Source organism: Asparagus officinalis, chromosome 10 (assembly GCF_001876935.1).
Source record: "Asparagus officinalis chromosome 10, Aspof.V1, whole genome shotgun sequence".
Taxonomy (NCBI): domain Eukaryota; kingdom Viridiplantae; phylum Streptophyta; class Magnoliopsida; order Asparagales; family Asparagaceae; genus Asparagus; species Asparagus officinalis.
In genome coordinates, this window is record NC_033803.1 from 2,116,938 (window position 1) to 2,138,054 (window position 21,117).

Genomic DNA, 21,117 nt, shown 5'->3' on the forward strand with positions numbered 1-21,117 from the left:
TTCTGGAGCTGTTCCTGTGTTTCTTATCAGTTCATTGTATCTGAGATCCTCGAGCTTGACAAGCATTGCGCTCTGATAGTTTGATAATGGTTTGTAAATAAAGGCGTATACTGAAATCTGAATCTATATTAAGAAGCTGCTCTTATGTTAAGTCTTCTGTCTATGCCTTATCATTTACGTAAATTTGTGATTTTTATAAAATTTGTTTCTTACTAACCAAAAGATGAAGGTCGCTGTATGAGTTAGGGCACTCATGGAAGCTATCTTTGGAACTGTGTGCAATTTTTTTTTTTTCAGTTTTCAAAAAATGTGTGGGAGATAAACTTGAATTCATGAGAAATTACGTAAAAGCACGCATATCATGTAGGTGCAGGCGACAGAGTAGAGTTTAACGTTACAAGTTTATTTACTTGAAAGGTTGCTGCTATTCTTGCTCTTCCATTTTGCGTGGCATTTTGAACTGCAGATGTTTGAAGAAGGCGGTCAGACCGCCTCGCGTGGCGATGTCACCGGGCATCGAACCCACGGTCATATGAGTCATGTTAGAACCTCTCAACCATCTGGAGTGTTTTGATTATAAGAACTGCACTGGTTTGCATTTCATTTGACGAATTAAATCTGAGTGGATATCTTATGTGCTTAGATGAAAAATAAAGATGAGAATGATGCTTCTACAAAGAGCCAACAACATTGATCGATATGGGTGATGTTGGCTATGTTAACATTGTCTGGTGTCCTTATCCAATAAATATGAACTTTAAACTAATATGAAACAAGGTTTTGGATTCAAAAAGTCTGGCTTCCCACCGGAGAAAAGAAGAAAAAAAAAAAGATGATCAAAAAAAAAAACCTCCAACACTTCATGTAAAACAGGAGATAAGAATATTCACAACCTAATCCGGAATCGAACTCAAAACCGTGGAAGTCATATTGAAAACTTCCCGCTGGACACATTTAATGATATGAATGCAAATTTAAATTTCGGATCTGATAAGGATTAGAGTAAGTGTATTGCTAAAATTTCCGGACACGGTTGTAGATACAAGATTCTTTAAGTAAACCCATCGCTTTGCGGTTCGGATTCAGACCCGAAACCCAACTTTTAACATTTTCCCTGATGGATACCCTCTCCACTACCCTTACCGAATCCCAGGAAACCCGACCCGCGTAGCCTGCGGAAACCCTAACCCGCGAACGACGAACTCCCCGCGAATGGGCAGAAAACCCTAATAAGCTTCCCCCCCAAAAAAAAATCTTTTGCTATTGAGAAAATGGAGGAAGATCGTTTGAAGCAAGAAAAGGTTCAGAGATTTGAGGAGTTCGTCGACCGCCGCTTGAAGCCCGATCTCGTCAACGCCATAGCTCAAAGGTATCAATCTCTTCCTTCTCTCTCTCTCTCTCTCTAAGCTTACTTCTGATTCTTCTCTTTGATTCGCAGGGACAAGGTATTCGAGCAGCAGAAAGTGTTGTATCCTTTCAAATTTTATAATTTTTTATTTATTTATTTATTTATTTTGCTTGCTTTTGTTTCCTTGATAAGTATGCTAAGCTCGGACCTGAAGAGAAACATCGAGAATCTGCAGAAGAATGGAGTGAGCTCTCTGAGGACGATGGTCAATCTCGGATCCGAGGTGTATACGCAAGCTGATGTGTGAGTCTGCGATGCTGCTTATTTTATTGTTTACCTCAATTGCAAATTTTCATAATTCCGAAAATGCTCTCGTATTTGGGAAAAAAAGGGAAATGCACGAGCAGTTTGGAAAAATCAATGAAATGAGCTCAAACTTGGAAAAATCCTGGGAAGAAAACTGTTTGTTCCCTTGGCAGTTTATGACTATTGACGCGCCCCCAGGTTCTTTGTCATGCACTAGTATTCATTATTCAGAAGCAATTGGTTTTGCTTCTCATATGCACAGTGTTGTTAGGACAAAGTTTTGACATATATTTTTTAAGGAATAATTGCGGATAGACTGGTTGTAGTTTTATTATTGCAGATAGATCCCCTAAGTGAACGTCTTTTTTGACCCTTTTAGCCTCAATAGTTGTATTTGTCCCACCAACAAAAAGAACTTTCTATTTCTCAATCTCGGTTCCGAAGTGTATATACAAGCTGATGTGTAAGTTCCCACTGGAAGAATTCAATGAAATGCTCATTTTTATTACTTCTCAGGAGAAGCATTTTTGACCGCCTACAAGTCTAATTTTAGCTATATTTCAAGTTTTTTCATGCTTGGGTTTCAGTAATATATTCTGTTATTTAAAAGAAGCCCCCACCTTTGGTCTTCGTGAGCCTCATTTTCAAAATCCGATAATGCTCTCATATTTGGAAAGAAAGGAAATGCCCTTGTGCTTTGAAAAATCACCAAATTCCCTAACAATTTCAAATTAGCATGACAACCTTCTAATAATTATAATTTGCTCCTCGTCATTCCACAAAATTTGCAACCCAATCTTCATATAAGCACTAAGGACATGAGTAGCTCAAGCCCATTTGAATTTAGTAGCTCATTTAAATTTCAAATTAGGTTAAATGGACCAAAACACTAAAGGGTGTGTTTGGCAACTCAAAGATCTAGTTCTAGTGGTTATAAGTTTGGCCAAATAGTCTAGCCGTAGTTTAGCAAGTAAAAAAGTTGGGCAAAACTAGCTTTTGTTTGGCCCAATTTTGTATGATAACTAGCTCTATTTCAAACCAAGTCCCCCTTTGTTTGAAATAGAACTAGTTTGCTTTGGGCCTAAAAAAACATTGGGAAATGAAAAAGAAAGGTGAAAACTAGCTAAATCAATTTTTTTAAAAAAAGTAGCCAAGCTGGGTTCAACTTGGAACTAATTCACATAGAAACTAGTTTATTCTAATTTAGGTAAGTGTAGCTAGTCCAAAACTAAACTAGGCTGGTTTTAGTCGGTACAAACTTGGCCCAGAAATAACTTTTTAGTTTGGCAAAAGTTGGACTAGAACTGAACTAGTTTTTTCTAGTGTAATTTTTTGCCCTTAACCTAGTTTTGTTTTTGACCAGCCCCTAGTTGGAACAATTCTGGCAGGGTTAAGGGAAAACCAGTTCTGGCCTGGTTTCATTTTGGAGATGCCAAATGCTCAAAAATATGGTGCAATGAAGCTGGGAAAGTGTACTAAGTACATTTCCACCAGGTACTATAGTTTTGTAATACTATATTCTTATTTATAGGTTAATAGATATCTATCATCCGCCCCCTTAAGAAAGTATTTGTGATCAACCAAAGACCGCATGCACTCAAATACTAGTATTCATTATGCCAAATTTTAACATATACTTTTAGGGTTAATTGTGGATAGACCTCCTATATCATCACCCACTTGCAAAAAAGATCCCATCTAGCTCTATGACCTCTTGAGTGAACTTTTTTTTAAAACTCTTTTATCCTCAGGAAGTCTATTTGTCAAAAAGTAAATTTCACTTTCTCTGAGGGCAAACGAGACAAAGATTTCACTTAGGGGTATATCTGTGACAATTGAACTAAATGGGGTCTATCCGCTATTGGGTGATAGTATAAGGGTGTCTATCCGCGATTAACCCAGCTTTTTTTAAACTTTTGTATATTGCTTTTCCTTAGTACCATTTATCTATATTTTGCAGCCCTGATACACGGCACATATTTGTGGACGTGGGGTTGGGCTTTCATTTGGAATTTACTTGGTCAGAGGCACTGGAATTTATCTCTCTAAGGGAAGCTAGGCTCTCAAGGTATTCTCCAGCTTCCTTGTTCATCTTGTTTCTTTAAGTGAGAGCACCTCTATAATATTTCTTAGGATCATAGACTACGCTATATCAAGGTGCATTATTACATATGAACTTGTCTGTTTTTTACTCACTTTAATCAAGTAGTTTTCAAGTATTTTTGTAACAGCACTGCTTGTAATATTTGGCAGACAAATTGAGGAGTACACCCACCTTATTGCACAAATCAAAGCACAAATCAAACTGGTAAGTGCAAATACTTTTATATATTGCTTACTACTAGCTTTACTAGCAATTTATCATAACATATTAACATATAACATCTTGTATATATGCAAAAGCTTGCTGTCTCCACTATTGAGCCTGTGAAATCTACACATGGATTTGATTGTATGTGCAAGACATCCTTAATTATCTGATATCTTTATTAGCTACAATCTCCTTGTATTTGATTTCCACAATGTTGAAGTTTCGTTAAAATTTTCAAAAGAAAGAAAAAGCTCCTCGTTGAGTTAATAAAGCTCAGAAGGACATGTACGAAAATTTATTTACAATTTATTGGAATCTGAAGCTGAGCACATAAAAAAACCGTTAAATGCTTAATGTTGTATGGTCATGTTGGATAAATTGTGGACAATGTACTGTTTGGAAAATAAGTCTCAAGAGCCAAAGAGGAAAATTAATATAAAGATGGATAAATCAATAATATCTAAGGTATTAAATTGGGATTGGTGTTTAGCTTTTGATGTGCGAGATGGTCTCAAGGTCCATTTATCCAGTTGCAACCCAAATATCACTGATGAATGGGAAATAAATACGATAGACTTTACAAAGTCATTCCATCTTTATATTAGCGGACAAGGAATTAGTTATTCTAAGTAAATCTTTGGTGAATCCGAGCCTGATTTTAGGCTTCTAGAATATAATTTCCTTAGATAATGGTGTTATTTGCAAGATATCCAACTGATATAGGTCTATATAGATGTAAAAGGATGCTGAACAGCTAAAGCAAAGGCTAAGAATGCTGCAGCCCGAAGTTTCTCCTATGAGTTTGTTGGTAGCATATTCATTGCAAGTCAAGGATGGAGACAAAAATATTATCTATGATCTATAATCCTTTGGAACTTGTTTGTTGAAATTCTGCAGTAAACTACAGATAGCAAAACGTTGGAGGTTATTCTTGTAAAACAAAATAATATTAAATAGTTTTCACTAATAGAAAGAGACTAATCATATAAAGTTTCTTCTTGACTTCGTTGTGAGTTCAGGGTCCTGTTTCAGCTTTCACTTCTTTGTTATCTACAGTATAGTTATTATAATTGGCTTATATTAATTGTAAGCGCTCATGTTTCTTATCAACAATTACATGAACAAAAAAATTTCCAGGTTTGCGAAGGTATCAGGGAGTTGCTCCAGTTACCAGCCGAGTAATGTTTATTGCTTGCTCTGCTGACAGCAGCTAGATTTCTTCCTGCATCCAAGATTGATATCTTCCGAATAAAAAAGAAACAATTGATGTCCTAAGGAAAGATGAGTCTATTTTTTTAATTCTTTTTTGGTAAGAACAAGTCTCTTCAGTTGTTAAGGTTAATATAGTTTTTGTTCTCTTTAGTGTGATAATTTTCCTCTGTTCATTTATGTGTATACTTATTTCCAGTTTGAATTTCAGTATACCAGCGTGCACCGCTGTCTAAAAATTCTGAGTTGCTGAGCTAAATCTTGAAGTTCATGTAGCACTGCAGTGAGATTTATGCTGTATTTAGTGATTGTCTTCTGCTTTTCCTTTTTTCAGTCAGCTATTGCATATTATAATCATGCTATTACTTTGAAAAGAGATTATACTAATTAATGCTAACCACAGTTATCTAGCGTAGCTTATCTTTTCAGAATATCTCAAAATGCTAAGCGAGATAGATGCCAAGCCCTCAAAAGCCTGGAGCTTTGAAGCTGCCATTCATCTAAACACACCACATCCAAAAACACCTCAACTAACTCAAGACCCAATTCTTATTACACAACAACAAACCCCTCAAACTTCATATGCATTCGTCTCTTGACATCATCTTCGTCTTTCTATTTGCAACCATACAAAAAATACTCGAGTTCCCATATATTGAAGAATCGCCATAGATTACCATCATTCGACTCTCTCCATCTCTGTCGCTTAATCTCAGCCAATGCTGCAGTGTTCTCCCTCTTGTTTGTAGCCTTCAACACCCCTGACATTTACCAAGTGTTATCAGATACTTCCATCCTCAGAAACTCTGCCGAAAGTGTACTTCTATACTCAACAGTGCTCGCCAGTACAACAGTGATTTTTCGTGTTTTTCGCTCTGTTAACGTTGGAAGTGTTATGTAATATCTAGGAGTGCAGCCTTTCAGCATAATGAAACCTGGGAATGGGCTGATGTAATTTAAACCATTCATGAAGTATCTGGTCATATCCTCCGTTGTAACTATCACAGATTTCTGCCAATCCACCAAAGCTCAAGAGTTTTTGTGCAGTGGCAGAGTAACATGATATGAGCACAATCTAAGTTCAATTCACGCTGGCCGCTGATTTAAAGCGGGTGTAAGAGGAAAAAAGCTATTGATGTGTGAATCCACCAGGGAACGGGGGAGTGGCAGCATATGTTAGAATATAAAAATATAATCCTCAAATCTCACCGTAGCGTTAGACTTTTGGTGCAATGGCACGACCCTTCGAGAGTAACTATACAAAGCATATTTCTTGAGAACTCACATCAGTTTCCGCTTTTATTTGATCTCTTATAACACCCAAAGCCGAATAAATCTCCAGAAATTTAACATGAGACTTGTCATGTGCAATGAATCTATGAAGAGCCCCATCCACCTCAACCTCACTAAACCCTGGAGCCTTCTTAACCCCTCTCCTCTCCATAACTTCCCTCATCATCTTTGCTTCTTCCCACTGCCTCGCAATCGCATAAACATTTGATAATCCAACATATCTCCCATCATGTTCAGGCTCTAACTCAATAAGCTTCCTCCCAATAATCTCCCCTGACTTTACCCATCCGAAAGTCCTACAAGCACTCAACAATGCACCGAGAATCGAACCATTTGGCTCCATGGGCATCTTTCTCACAAACTCTAATGCCTCCAAAACTCGCCCTGATCTACCCAATACATCAACCATACAAGCATAGTGCTCTATATGTGGTGTCAATCCTTTATATTCGAGAGATCTAAAGAATATCCATGCATCATCAACTAATCCCCCGTGAGCGCAAGCGCTCAACAAGCCCAAATAGGTAATCTCATCAGGATTGATTGCCATAGCCTCCATCTCACGAAACAACAAGAGAGCCTCTTTGCTCATCCCGTGCGTTGCAAGACCATCAATCATCGCATTCCAAATGAGGACATCGGTTTTTTCTGCAGGAAATGACCGAAACACCCTTATAGCTTCTTCAATGGATCCGGATTTAGCATACATGTCAACCAAAGAGGTAATCAAGGGAAGGCTTAGCATCAAACCGTTATCCTTCAAATATTGATGCATCTTCCTCCCTTTATCAAGCGCACCCAAGTGAGCACAAGCACATAGAACACTCACCATCGTGATGGCATTAGGTTTCGGGCTCAACGGGCAATCTTGCATAGATTCAAAGAGCGCAAGCGCCTCTCTATAATCTCCATCCTTAACATACCCATCGATCATCGCGCTCCACGAGACCACATCTCGCTCAGGCATTCGATCAAACATATCCCTCGCAGAGGCCAAATCCCCGGACTTTGCATACCCATCAATCATCGCATTCCAAGAGACTGAGTTTCTGAGCAGAATTTCATCAAACACCTTGCGTGCATCAACAATTTCACCACAAGAAGCATACATGTGAATAAGAGAGTTCATAACGAATCGATCGGGCACAAGCCCGAGTTTCGCAACGTGACAATGAACTAAACTACCAAGTTGGATCGAAGAGAGACGGGCGCAAGACTTTAAGAGAAACGGGAATGTTAAGTGATCGGGTGAGATTCCGGATTTGAGCATTTCGGTGTAGAGGGTGATTGAGCGATTGGGGGTTTTGGATCTTGAGAAGCCGCGGATGATGGTGTTGAAGAGGAAAGTGCGGAGTCGGAGATTGCGGTGAAGAAGAGGAGCTTGGAGGCGATGAAATTGTCGTCGGAGAGGCCGAGGGTTTGGATTTGGGCGTGGATTTGTTTGAGTTGGGTCATTGATTTGCATTGGTTAAGTAAAGAGATTAGGGTTTGATGAAGGTTTTTGAGATTGGGGATATTGGGGGAGGAAGAGGGAGGGAGCATTTGAAGGAGAATTGGCGGGAGAAATGTGAGGGGGGCTCCTATGAACGTTCTTATTTCCTTTTCTCCCCCTCCACTTTGGCACCCTCAAAGTTCACCCCTTTTGCAGATTGACACCCCCGATGTACGTTTTAACACTTTGACACCCGAAGTTTCAGTTTCATTTCACTTTGATATCCTCACTCTGGTTATATCAAATTTGTATTATATTTAGGTCAACTTCACTTTTGTTAACTAGGCTCCAAACAACGAAATGATTCATTAGCAGCAGGCTAGGAGTGTCACGTGCTAAATACATGATATCAATTTAGGGGCTGTTTGGTTCATTTCCAAAAAATTATGGAAATGGATTCCCACACAAGAAACCAATTCTCCAAAAATTTTAGGATATCAAAGGAATCCAAATCTTTTGTTTGATATGAAAGGATAAAATAAATAATAGGAAATGGTATCCAAAACTGAAGTTTGTTTCACCCCTAAAAAATCGGAAAAGCACATGCAAAGAAAGCTGAGAAGCTGAGTTGGCACCCTCATTTCCAAAAAAAGAGCCCATTTCCGAGCTTTTAGACAGGAATTGGCTGTTCCAAAAAAAGACACTATTTGACAAGGTTTTAGGAAACCATTTCTTGAAAAAAAAAATGGAACAAACGCAGTTTTTGGATTTCTTAAACCACAAAAATGTTGCTTTTTGTTCCAAAAACCGGGTTTTCCAAAAAAACACCCTCAAACAAACACGCCCTTAATAGAAATGGAATTGAAATTTCCCCTGTTTCTTTTTCATATTTCTGTTTTCTTATATGTAAGTTTATTTCAAACATTTATCCCTTATATACGACTATCAGGTGATTTCAATGTGTCTGCTTTAAATTATAATTTGGATACGGCTAAATGGAAAATATCAGTTAACCTATGGATTAAGCTAATATACTATAATCTGAAATACTACTTAGAGAAACTTGGCATTGTTTGGGGGAAATTATTTAAAATATAGGTGTGTTGGGTTTTCTATACACACACACAGGTGTGTTGGAGATTTATTTTTGAATTGAAAAACCAATATCAGAGGAGCTTATAAAAGGTTTTTTTTTTCCCGATATTTATCCCTTAAAATCATTCATAATTTGAGAAAATCCCTCAAATCATTGGTTGACTATTAGATCATTCAAATCGCACGGGTACTTGCCGTTCAGTTCTATGTTAGTTTTACTTCAAATGTGAAAAGGAAGAGGGAATTAATCATAAAAGATGTTCAAGCCCTCTATCATTATGCATCAACGGCTGAGATTTAATTATGACGCCATTCATTTTCCTTCCCTTTCCTTATATAGAGGTTCTAAATATGATAAAAGAAAGGAGTTAGAACGTAGCAAAAAAATTAGGAAAATGCCTAGATGGGATTTCTAAACTTTAGTTTGGCTCTCTCAAGTAAAAATAGAAACACATTCCTAAAACCCCATGCCACCTCAATTTTTAAGGATCGTGCGCTGAAAATAACTGGAAGGAGGGGGTTTAATTAATTAAAAAAAAGTTAAAAGAGAGGCATTTGGGGTTTTTTTTAGGGAGGTATTTTAATAAAGAATGGTTCCACCATTTCTTAAAGTTGTCAATTCCTTCTTCTTCTTCTTCTTTACAATCAAACTCAATATTACGATTCTTAGAATTGTTTGGAAAATGCAGAAAAATGTATTTTCTGACTCAATTTCCTCTTCTTATAATTTTAGGAACCGAAGCGAACATGCCCATAACATAATTTTGAAGGCGAATCCTCAAATTAAAGAAAAATTCCTCAAGGATCCAAAATATGGGACCAATAGAGGGGACAAGTGAGGTGTCCTCCTCCTATTGGATAATGAGTTGGCCATCATTAATGATGGCCAACTCATTATCCAATAGGAGGGGGACGCCTCACTTGTCCCTCCTATTGGTCCCATATTCTGGGTCCCCGTAGCAAAGCTTCAAATTAAATACAAGGTGACACCTCATTAGCCTTTATCCCTTATACTAAAGCACCCTACTACCAATTTCATTGATTGAGTGGCGTCCAAATTATAGAAGATTTTTTTGGGGACCAATTTCCACAAAAAGAAACCCAAAAGTAGAATCTTCACGTGCCACTTTTCGCAACGAGAGCGGTTTTGTCCTAAAAAGGGTCCACATCAGTCTCCACGGTTTCACACAGTTTTTTGGATCTCCCGAAAAAAAAAAAAAAAAAAAAACAGTTTTCGTCCGTCTTCACTCCATTTCCCCATTCTTTCAGTTCGAAAAATCAAACCTCAAGTCAACAAAATACCCGAAAGATCCCTAATTTTCTCCGCAAAACCCTATTTAACAAAATCGCTAAAATTAAATTCACCGAATCTTCACTCGTCGTCCAAACCCCAAGCCCTTTGTTGCTCTTCGCCAAATGAGCATATGTTGCGCTCCAATGCCCACCACATCTCCGCTCCCGTATCCTAAAACCGCCATAAACGGCCTGAACCCTAGGCCGCGCCGCAGACCCCCGCCGCCTCTCCTCCCGCACACCCCACACCCGGCCGCTCCGCCGCCTCCGCCCACCAGCGCCGCCTCCCTCCTCCTCTCCTCCCTGCCTCTGCTCTCCCGTCGTGCTTCTCGCTGCGCTCCTCCCCTCCCTCTCCCTCTCCTCCCCCTCCCTCCTCCCCTCCCTCCCCCTCCCCAAGCCTCGCGCCTCTCCGACCCTCCCCCTCCCTCTCCCTCCGCCGACATCGTCTTCGGCATCGCCGCTCCGCCCAAACCTTCTTCCAGCCGCGCCTCCACTTCCTCCGGCCTCGTGTGGCGCCCCGACTCAATGCGCGTCACGTCTGGCTGCGACGACCACTTCCCCAAAATTACGATAATGCCACGCCGGGACTCCCCCCTCTTCTTGCGTCTCCCGAGACATATCCGGTTCCGGTATCACGAACGCCCACCGGCGCCACCCCTCCGGGCTCCGCATTGCGCGGATGTGTCGGAGTCATTCTGGGCTTGGTACCGTGGGCCTCGCTGGTTCGTGATGTGGCGACGACATCACGGTCCTGCAGGACCCGGATAATCTCGTTTTGTTTTAAGCAAGTATTGATTGCGAGGGAAGATGTTATGGTTGGTGGGCCATCGGAGAGTCACTCGGGCGAACACTTATTCTAGCCATTCGATGGCGTTTGGGGGAGGAGGGGTGGCGTAGCTACCGCATGGCGGAAGGCGTTGCGGGATGGCAGGAGAGTGTTTGGAGAGGTACCCGCGGTTGTATGGGAGCGATGACCGGTTGCATGCTTGTATATCGGAGCTGGGGGTTCCTCTTAGTCGAGAATTTGGGTTTCATCAGGTATGTGTGTGTCTTTTATGGTTTGATTTGTGTATTTGTTGTTTCTTAGTGTTGGAATGTTGGTTGATGAGACAGAATTTGCGTGACCGATACTATATGTGATAAGGAAGTAGCCCGCTATGTTGTTTGATTGTGCCCCTCTTTTGTTTATCAGATACATTGACGATAATCCCCTGTCTATACATTCGGTAACACTTATCATCCCCCCAACTCTTTTATTAGCTGCACTGATACTTTGAGGAATAATATTTGTAGATAACCCCACTCTCTTTCATGCATGGAGGGGTCACAAGTGCTAATTGACTGAGCTAGGAATCATAAATGCTAGTGAACGTATATATGACGGGGTTATCTGCTATTTACCCTTGTTTGTAACTCAATTTCGGTGGTAAAATTCTCATGGAATGATGTTGATGATGATTTTTTAGTACTAGATTGTTGATATGTGTCTAGGATAACTGCATTGTGACAGATTATGGTCTGCATTTGTGGTTCCTTCGCATTATTTTTAGCATCAGAATGTTGTTTCAGGAGCTTAAATTGCATATGGTACATGATAGCAAACCACACTGTTATGTGAAATGATGATGACGGTTTCCTTTATTTGTTTGATTAGTGTGAGAATGTCGTTGGATGAGCTTTAACGTCATGACCAATAAGTATATAATAACGAAACAGCCCATTATGCGAAATGATGATGTTGGTTTTTTTAATATTAGACTATCTTGTAAATACTAGCTTTGATATGTGCCTAGGATAATTGCATCTTGACACATTATGTTCAGTCATTTCCGATTAGGGTGTGTATTCTGATTAATGGAGATGCTGCATTTATTTATGGTTTCTTTTGCATTTACATGTCTCTTAGTCTTAGTATCAGAATGTTGGATAAACGGTGCATCAAGCGCTGCTTATCCTTGAGTTCATATAATACAAGAAGGCCTGTAGATTAGTGCGTTGATCAAACATGTATTCTTCTCTTGGTGCGCCATCTATTCAGTAAAAAGAAACCACAATATAGTTTCTTTATATTGGAAAATGAGTCTGTTCATGCTGGTTTTTTTGTATCCGACCCAGTCTTGATGGTAAAAGTGCTTATAAGCGATGATGACAGTTTCTTAGTACTAGATTATCTTTTAAAGGTTGGCAATGGCATTGATATGTGCATAAGATAGTTGTATTGTGACACATAATTACTGCCCTTGCGATTAATGTGTGTATTGTCATCCTTGTTTTCTTCTTTTCTCAGTGGGATATTAGGGGAAATCCTCATGGTCTTTTAGCAGCTCACCCCATAGCTCCTTTCGTCTCGATACACCATGTTGAAGCTGTAGATCCTTTGTTCCCTGGTTTGAGCACCCTTGAAAGCCTGAAGCTTTTCACGAAGGCTATGAATACTGAACCGAGAAGTTTCTTGCAGCGTGCTGTCTGTTATGATGCAATTCAAAAACTGACATTCTCGGTCTCATTGGGATATGTTGTGCAAGTGTTTCCAAATATTGTTCTTCCACGAGAGTTGGAGCGCTCAGAGCAAACTTATGTTGCATGGAACAGAGTTAATAAGAGAGATGAGTTTGATTTTGACACAAGGGATGTTTATAGGTCTGTTTGCAAGAAGCCAATTCTTTTCTTTTTGAAAGATGTCAAGAAAGATGGAAATGTAACACTAAGTTCCTACAAGCGAGCTAAGAGGACAGACGACCTTAAGAGGAAAGTCTTCTGTTTTCCTCGATCACCTCCTCTTCCTTATGTCGATGAGATCCAGATCTCGGGGAATCCATTGAGTGAGAATTGGCATTTGGTTAGTTCAATGTCTTTGCTTCATCATTGCTTGTATTATATTTTGGCTTATTTTCACTTTGGTGGTACCTTAAAGTTTATCCATTTTTTCACTTTGATACCCCAAAGTTTCAATGTTCATTTCAGTTTGATACCCCCTGTCCAGGGCTTGTTAGATTTTCTGTTCAATTTCATCACATTTAGGTCCATTAAACCTACTTGCTAGGGATCCGAACAATCAAAATGTTCCCAATAGCATTGGATGGGGGGTATCAAGCGCTAAGCACATGATATAAATTTAACAATGACGAAATCTGGAAGAGGATATCAAGGTGAAATAGCATTGAAACTTTGGGATGTCAAAGTGTTAAAAGAGAATACTTTGGGGTTCCAAGGTGAGAAAAGGGTAAGCTTTAGGGTGTACCAAAGTGAAAATAAGCCTTATATTTACTTAAATATGCTTAACTTTTTCCATAGCATCCACGTCTGACGATATGTTTTTAACCAGGTTCCAAGACGATTATGCTGCAACTTGAACCAAACAAGAAACGGGACTCTTGGACTTGTTGTTGAGCAATGTAGAAGAGGATCTCTAGGGTCTGTTTCTGACTCGTTATGATTTTACAAAATTTTTACAAAATTTTCTTAAGCATAGGGCATTATTCTTTGCCTTCAAAAATTTTTCTGTGAGAAGGCGTTTTGTCATAATTTTGATATCAGTTTGACGATGAACGTCTGATATCAGTTCAATCATGATAAACCCCTAATGCAACAGAAACGCAGTATAGAAAAAGTACACCAAGATTTACGAGGTTCGGCAACTGCCTACGTCCTCGGGAGCCACACAGATAATTTCTTATTAATTAAACAAGAAATTACAATTTAGGAGCGTATCTCAAAACTGAGATTTCTCTGATAAACACTGTAGCTACAGTGTTAATAATCAAAGGGTATGAACCCTTTCAATTTTCACTTGAGAACAAATGAATAACCCACTATAAAAACCCCTTTTTATATTCCTCTCTCTCCTTAAATCTTTTTCTTAATCTCCCCTCAAAATCAATTGAGCGCTGGAGATGGGAACGCTGCTGCGTTCTTGGTCGCCGCCAGAAGAAAAATCGGAGGAGGGGGAAAAAGATCAGCCACGAAACCCTAGGGCCAAAGGGGGGGCTTTATAGGCGGATGTGGAGAGCTGGCGACAGCCTGTCGCCAGCGTTCGCTTCGACGCCAAAATCTGAGCCGAACGCAGAGGTCGAACGAAGAACGCTGAGGTCGACAAACGCAGAGTTGGAGGGGGGGCGAACGCACAGCAAAGGGGGAGGTTCGAACGCAGAGATCGAGGTATGCGTTCGCCCGAAGTTTGCGTCTGATCTCCTCAACTCACCTGTTCGAAGTCGCTTGGAGATCGCCAAATCGAGCTCGCCTGCTCGAGAGCTTGTCGGAGCCCTTCGTCGCCGGATGTGAGTTTGATCTACACCCTTTTCAACAATCTCCCACTTGGAGATCAAACCGCCGTCAATCAGGCTATCTCATCAAGCTCCTCTCCTGTGTGTGCTCCGCCTTTATCATCTATGCATGAAGGCCAACTGAAGTTGCGCACAACTCCAGTTTCTGAACTGTCACCGTCTTTGTTAACATATCTGCTGGATTCTTACTTCCTGGAATCTTTTCCAGTTTCAACACGTCATCTTCCAACAGGGATCTGATGAAGTGGTACCGAAGCGCAATATGCTTCGTTCTAGAATGAAATGTTGAATTCTTCGCCAAGTGTATCGCACTCTGGCTATCACTGTGCAAAACATTCTTCTCCTGTTTGAATCCCAGCTCTGTCAACAAACCCTGAAGCCATATCATCTCTTTACTGGCTTCAGTCACTGCAACGTACTCAGCTTCTGTAGTGGATAGGGTAACGATCTTCTGTACCTATGACATCCAACTGACAGCTGTAGTTCCAACGGTGAATACATAGCCGGTGGTGCTTCTTCGGTGATCAACTTCACCGCCGAAGTCTGCATCTACGTACCCTTGCACTTCTACCTCTCCCTTACCAAAGTGCAAACACTTCTGTGTGGTGCCTCGTAGATATCTCAGAATCCACTTGACCGCTTCCCAATGAGCTTTTCCTGGATTCGACATAAACCGGCTGACCACTCCCACTGCATGGCCAATGTCTGGTCTCGTACAGACCATTGCGTACATCAAACTTCCGATAGCCGAGGCGTAAGGAACCTTAGCCATACTCTCTTTCTCTTCTTCTGACTGAGGAGACTGATCCTTCGACAGACGAAAATGGCTAGCCAAGGGTGTGCTCACAGGCTTGGCATCGCCCATGTTGAATCTCTGCAAAACACGGTTGATGTACTCCGTCTGAGATAACTGCAAGAGACCTCTCTTCTTATCTCTCGTGATTTGCATTCCAAGGATCTTCTTCGCTGGACCCAAGTCCTTCATGTCAAACTCCTTTGACAGCTGCTGCTTCAAACTCTTGATATCTTTCATATCTGCTCCTGCAACCAACATATCATCAACATACAGCAGTAGGATGATATAGCTGGACTGATATCTTTTGAAGTAGCAACAGTGGTCGGCGTTGCACTTCTGGAAACCTTCCTTGTGCATAAAGCCGTCAAACTTTCTGTACCACTGCCTTGGGGCTTGTTTCAGGCCATACAAGCTCTTCTTGAGTCTGCACACCAGGTTCTTCTTCTTTTCTTCTGAGAAACCTTCTGGCTGGTGCATGTATATCTCCTCTTCTAGATCTCCGTGAAGAAACGCCGTCTTCACGTCTAACTGCTCGAGATGAAGATCTTCAATTGCTACAATACTCATCACGGTCCTGATAGTATTTAGCTTCACCACGGGAGCGAAAATATCGGTGTAGTCAATTCCTTCCTTCTGCTGGAAACCTTTGACAACCAATCGGGCTTTATATCTCCTGGAACCATCCTGCTCCTCTTTCACCCGGTACACCCATTTGTTGTGGAGTGCCTTCTTACCCGTGGGCAACTCAGCTAGTTCCCACGTCTGGTTTGATATGAGAGACTTCATCTCATCTTTCATTGCAAGCTCCCACTTGCTCGCATCTCCACACTGACAAGCTTCATCAAAGCTTTCAGGCTCCCCACCATCTGTCAACAACAGATAGTTCATGTATCTCCTGTTGGGTACAGGAGGACGAGAAGATCTTCTTAATATCGGAGCTGGTGCGTCGGGCTCCTGCGCACCATCTTGTCCAACAGGCTCTTCTTGCTGAGGACCCTCTGCATTGGGTTCTTCCGAGAGGTTACTCGGGACATCATCTGCATCTATAAATGTGGACTCGCTCTCTGAGTCGTCAGTCTTGTGCATGTCCTTGTACATCACCTTCTCGTTGAATATCACATCTCTGCTCCGGATCACCTTCTTGTTTTCGTTGTCCCAAATGCGGTAGCCGAACTCATCTTCACCATAGCCGATGAAAGTGCATTTCTTTGACTTGGGATCAAGCTTATTCCTGCCTTGATCACTAATATGCACGTAAGCTACACAACCGAAAACTTTAAGATGTGAGAGTTTTACCTCCTTTCCGCACCATACCTCCTCTGGTATTCTGTGCTCCAATGGAACCGATGGACCTCGGTTGATCAAGTAAGCTGCTGTGTTGACCGCTTCTGCCCAGAACTGCTTCGGTAGGCCTGATTGTACTCGAATGCTTCTGGCTCTCTCTGTCAACGTTCGGTTCATCCGCTCAGCTACACCATTTTGCTGAGGCGTGCCGGGCACGGTTCTCTCCATTCTGATCCCGTGCTCATAGCAGAACTTCTTGAATCCGGTGTCTTCATACTCACCGCCATTGTCGGTCCTGAGCTTCTTTATTCTCAGACCGGTCTCATTCTCGACCATAGCTTTCCATCTCCTGAAAGCCTCAAATACTTCTGACTTATGCTTCAGAAAGTAGACCCACACTTTCCGAGAGTGATCATCGATAAAAGTCACGAAGTAGTGTTTTCCACCAATGGACGCGGTGGTTGTTGGTCCCCACACATCTGAGTGAACGAGCTCTAGCTTCTGCTTCCTGGGGGTTCTGCCACTTGTCTGAAAGCTGACTCTCTTCTGCTTTCCAAGTATACATTCTTCACACATATCCATCTCCACTGACTGCAGTCCTGGGAGTTTTCCCTTTGTGTGCATAATCTTCATCCCCTTTTCACTCATATGACCGAGTCTCTGGTGCCACAGCTTTGAAGTCTCATTGCCTGCTGCAACTGAGATCAAACAACGTGCACCTGCTGTCATATACAGGGTACCAGTCTTCTTGCCTCGGGCAATCGTCATTGCGCCCTTTGAGATCTTCCAATCATCTCCATGGAAGGTCGTGGTATAACCTTCGCCAGCCAACTGGCCTACGGATATTAAATTCTTTCTCAGGTCGGGAATATGCCTGACATCCTTCAGCTCCCATACTGACCCGTTCAACTTAATTTTCACCACGCCTTTGCCCACAATAGCACACGGTTGATCATCACCAAGATATACGTATCCAAGTTTTCCGGGGGTATACTTCTCGAAGAATTCTTTCTGAGAAGTAGCGTGGAACGACGCTCCTGAATCTAACACCCAAGATTCCTCCTTGCTCTCCAAAGAGCATATCAATGCGTCGTCTCCTCCTGAAGTGGAGGTGACATTCACCTCTGCCTTCGCCTCCTTCTCCTTCTGTGCACTCTTGCACTGATTCTTGTAATGCCCGGTCTTTCCACAATTCCAACACTCGATAGCCTTCGAGCTGTTGCTTGGATTCCTTGATTTGGACCTCCTGTCCTTTGATCTACCTCTGTAGTTTGATTTTCCTCGTCCGTTTCCTCTGGTTGAATTTCTACCTCTTGACTCTGTATGCAATACTGAAGAGGTTGTAGCTTCACCAGTCTCTCGCCGTCGGATCTCCTCACTGAGAACCAAATCACGAACGTCGCCGAACTTCAACTTTTTCTTTCCCGACGAGCTACTCACAGCTGTGACTGTAGCGTTCCAACTCTCTGGTAGGGAAGACAACAATATCAACGCCCGAACTTCTTCATCAAACTCAATCTCAACTGAACTCAATTGGGTTGTAACCGTATTAAGTTCATTGAGGTGTTGTGCTACTGACGCGCCTTCCGCCATTTTCAGATTGAATAACCACCGCATCAAATGAACTTTGTTCGCGGCTGATGGCTTCTCATACATATTGAGAGCGGGCCCATAAGGACCTGCCGTGGTTTCTCCTTTGCTATGTTGAACGCAACATTGCGAGTCAACGTCAATCTGATACATCCGAGGGCTTTTCTATCTAGAAGGTTCCACTCTCTTCCTTCATAGAATCTGGCTTCTTCCCCGATAGTGGTTGATACAGATTTTCTGATACAGATATCCTCTATCATGCATTTTCCAGATCCGGAATCTGTTCCATCAAATTTCTCAAGTCTCATTTTTGGCCTCATCTGTGGGCCATGGCTCCCACTTGATCTGACTTTCTCTAGATCGTTTCACTCTCTGATACCAGTTGTGGGAATTTAACCACCTAAACCCTAATTCAACAGAAACGCAGTATAGAAAAAGTACAGCAAGATTTACGAAGTTCGGCAACTGCTACGTCCTCGGAGGCCACACAGATAATTCTTATTTAATCAAACAAGAAATTACAATTTAGGAGCAGATCTCAAAACTGAGATTTCTCAAATAAACACTGTAGCTACAGTGTTAATAGTCAAAGGGTATGAACCCTTTCAATTTCTCTCACTTGAGAATAAATAACCCCACAATTAAAACCCCTCTTTAATTCCCTCTCTCTCTTCTTAAATCCCCCTCAACTAAACTGTTGAAGGCTGGGGATTAATCACAAAATCGCAGCTGCGATTTGGGAGGGGGGGGGTTCCGGCTACAGTGTTAATAATCAAAGGGTATGAACCCTTTCAATTTTCACTTGAGAACAAATGAATAACCCACTATAAAAACCCCTTTTTATATTCCTCTCTCTCCTTAAATCTTTTTCTTAATCTTCCCTCAAAATCAATTGAGCGCTGGAGATGGGAACGCAGCTGCGTTCTTGGTCGCCGCCAGAAGAAAAATCGGAGGAGGGGGAAAAAGATCAGCCACGAAACCCTAGGGCCAAAGGGGGGGCTTTATAGGCGGATGTGGAGAGCTGGCGACAGCCTGTCGCCAGCGTTCGCTTCGACGCCAAAATCTGAGCCGAACGCAGAGGTCGAACGAAGAACGCTGAGGTCGACGAACGCAGAGTTGGAGGGGGGGGCGAACGCACAGCAAAGGGGGAGGTTCGAACGCAGAGATCGAGGTCTGCGTTCGCCCGAAGTTTGCGTCTGATCTCCTCAACTCACCTGTTCGAAGTCGCCTGGAGATCGCCAAATCGAGTTCGCCTGCTCGAGAGCTTGCCGGAGCCCTTCGTCGCCGGAGGTGAGTTTGATCTACACCCTTTTCAACAGAAACAAGGAAATTATATGACAGCATCAAAATATAAATTTCTTTACACATTGTTAATTTTAAGAACAGCTTAAGACTAACTATTCGTAGGATACATTCTCCTGCCTTTAACATTTTTGTGTGCTCTAGATTGCATCACGCAGCAAATGATGATCGGCGGTTCGGATCCAGATCCTCTCTGGTTAGTTGGTAATTGAAGAGGGTCAAAATATGAGGTGCGTGTGTAATAAAACTTTATTGTTATAGAGTCGGCTACTCTTTTACGCCTCGTTTGGTACGCGGGAATGAGGAGGAATGGAATGCAATTCCCACTTCCCATTCCCTCATACCAAACACACCAATATTTTAGATGTTGGAATGACCATTCCCTAGGAATGATCATTCTCACTATTTGTGGGAATGAGCATTCCAAGTGAGAAGATAAGGAATGGTCATTCCCATTCAAGTGAGAATCAAAAACTAGTTAGGTATTTTTCAATTATATCCATATTAATAATAAAGAATGTTTGAGTGAGGCCTATGCAAGTGGGCAATTTTAGATTGACAATTTAGGCTAGTATATCATTTTGCTATTTCGAAACTTATTATTTTAGTTGGTATTGTTTTATGGATTTTTGCTATTATGAATTGAGTGATTTTGATACTTTATCAAATAAGTTAATTTATATATCTAGAACTGTGGATTGTGGATATCATTCTTTTTTTTGGACCTATGAAAGATACGATAATCTTTTTTTTCTTTAATTTTTAAGACTAAGAAATAGCGAGTATTGTTTAAAAAATATAAACGAAACATACACCTGATGGATAACACGAGCATTAGTATAACACATACCTAGATTAATATAACATATGCGTATATAAAATTATTTAGTTATTATCATTAATGTTTATTTTTTATCTTATTAAAAATCTATGTTATTGTAAGGGCATTATTAGAAAATGAGATTTCATTCTCACTTGTGTACTAATGATACCAAACATGAGAATGAGAATGAGATTTCCATTCTAGCTTCATTCTACGAACGCACCCAAACAAGAGAATGAGAATGACCATTCCATTCCCACATGCAATCCATTCCATTCCTTCTTCCATTCCATTCCCAAGTCTGTCCATTCCCGCGTACCAAACGAGGCGTTAAAGCCTTGTCTTGTAGATTCTACAAATGTAATTAGTGTAGGTTTAAAACAGAAGAAGGTAGTTTTAACAGTAAATTTAACGAAGATTAAGGTTAAAAGGTTTTAAAATTAGCATTTGAGTGTAACACGAGAATTTTCAGGAATAAATTCTGGCGTTTGTATAACTAAGAGTATTTAAGTGCGTATTTTAAAAACTTAGTGTTATAAGTGGCCAGTCAAGTGCTACCAAAAAACTAGTGACGGCATACAAGTGCAAAGAGGGGGGAGCCTACTAACCTCCAAGATATATTTCTTAATGGGCCACAGCATATCTTACTATCCGGCCCAAATGTCTCCACCAAAATGAAGAAGCCCACACGATATATGCTCGATGAGATTCATTCACGCTCTCTCTGTGTCATTAGCAGCCATGAGTCCGAC

At 41.2% G+C, this 21,117-nt stretch overlaps 3 protein-coding genes across 4 annotated transcripts; 2 read left to right on the forward strand and 1 right to left on the reverse strand.

Annotated features, from left to right (window-relative positions):
* LOC109826073 (protein UXT homolog) lies at positions 1,130–5,454 on the forward strand. Of its 2 annotated transcripts, XM_020393035.1 has the most exons (6): positions 1,142–1,369; positions 1,439–1,468; positions 1,550–1,651; positions 3,615–3,722; positions 3,908–3,962; positions 5,103–5,454. In XM_020393035.1, exons 1-6 carry the CDS (start codon positions 1,272–1,274, stop codon positions 5,145–5,147), a joined length of 438 nt encoding a protein of 145 aa, XP_020248624.1. In that variant the 5' UTR covers positions 1,142–1,271; the 3' UTR covers positions 5,148–5,454. The 2 variants fall into 2 exon arrangements, with proteins under 2 accessions (XP_020248625.1, XP_020248624.1); XM_020393036.1 differs by lacking the exon at positions 1,439–1,468 and having other exon boundaries at positions 1,130–1,369; positions 1,541–1,651.
* LOC109826299 (pentatricopeptide repeat-containing protein At5g08305-like) lies at positions 5,670–8,039 on the reverse strand. The gene is given in 2 exon segments (XM_020393317.1): positions 5,670–7,814; positions 7,817–8,039. Coding segments are annotated over 2 exon segments (1,578 nt in total). The 5' UTR covers positions 8,010–8,039; the 3' UTR covers positions 5,670–6,429.
* On the forward strand, positions 11,100–13,739 carry LOC109825436. Its single transcript, XM_020392290.1, is given in 4 exon segments — positions 11,100–11,126; positions 11,128–11,325; positions 12,575–13,126; positions 13,613–13,739. Coding segments are annotated over 4 exon segments (888 nt in total). The 3' UTR covers positions 13,724–13,739.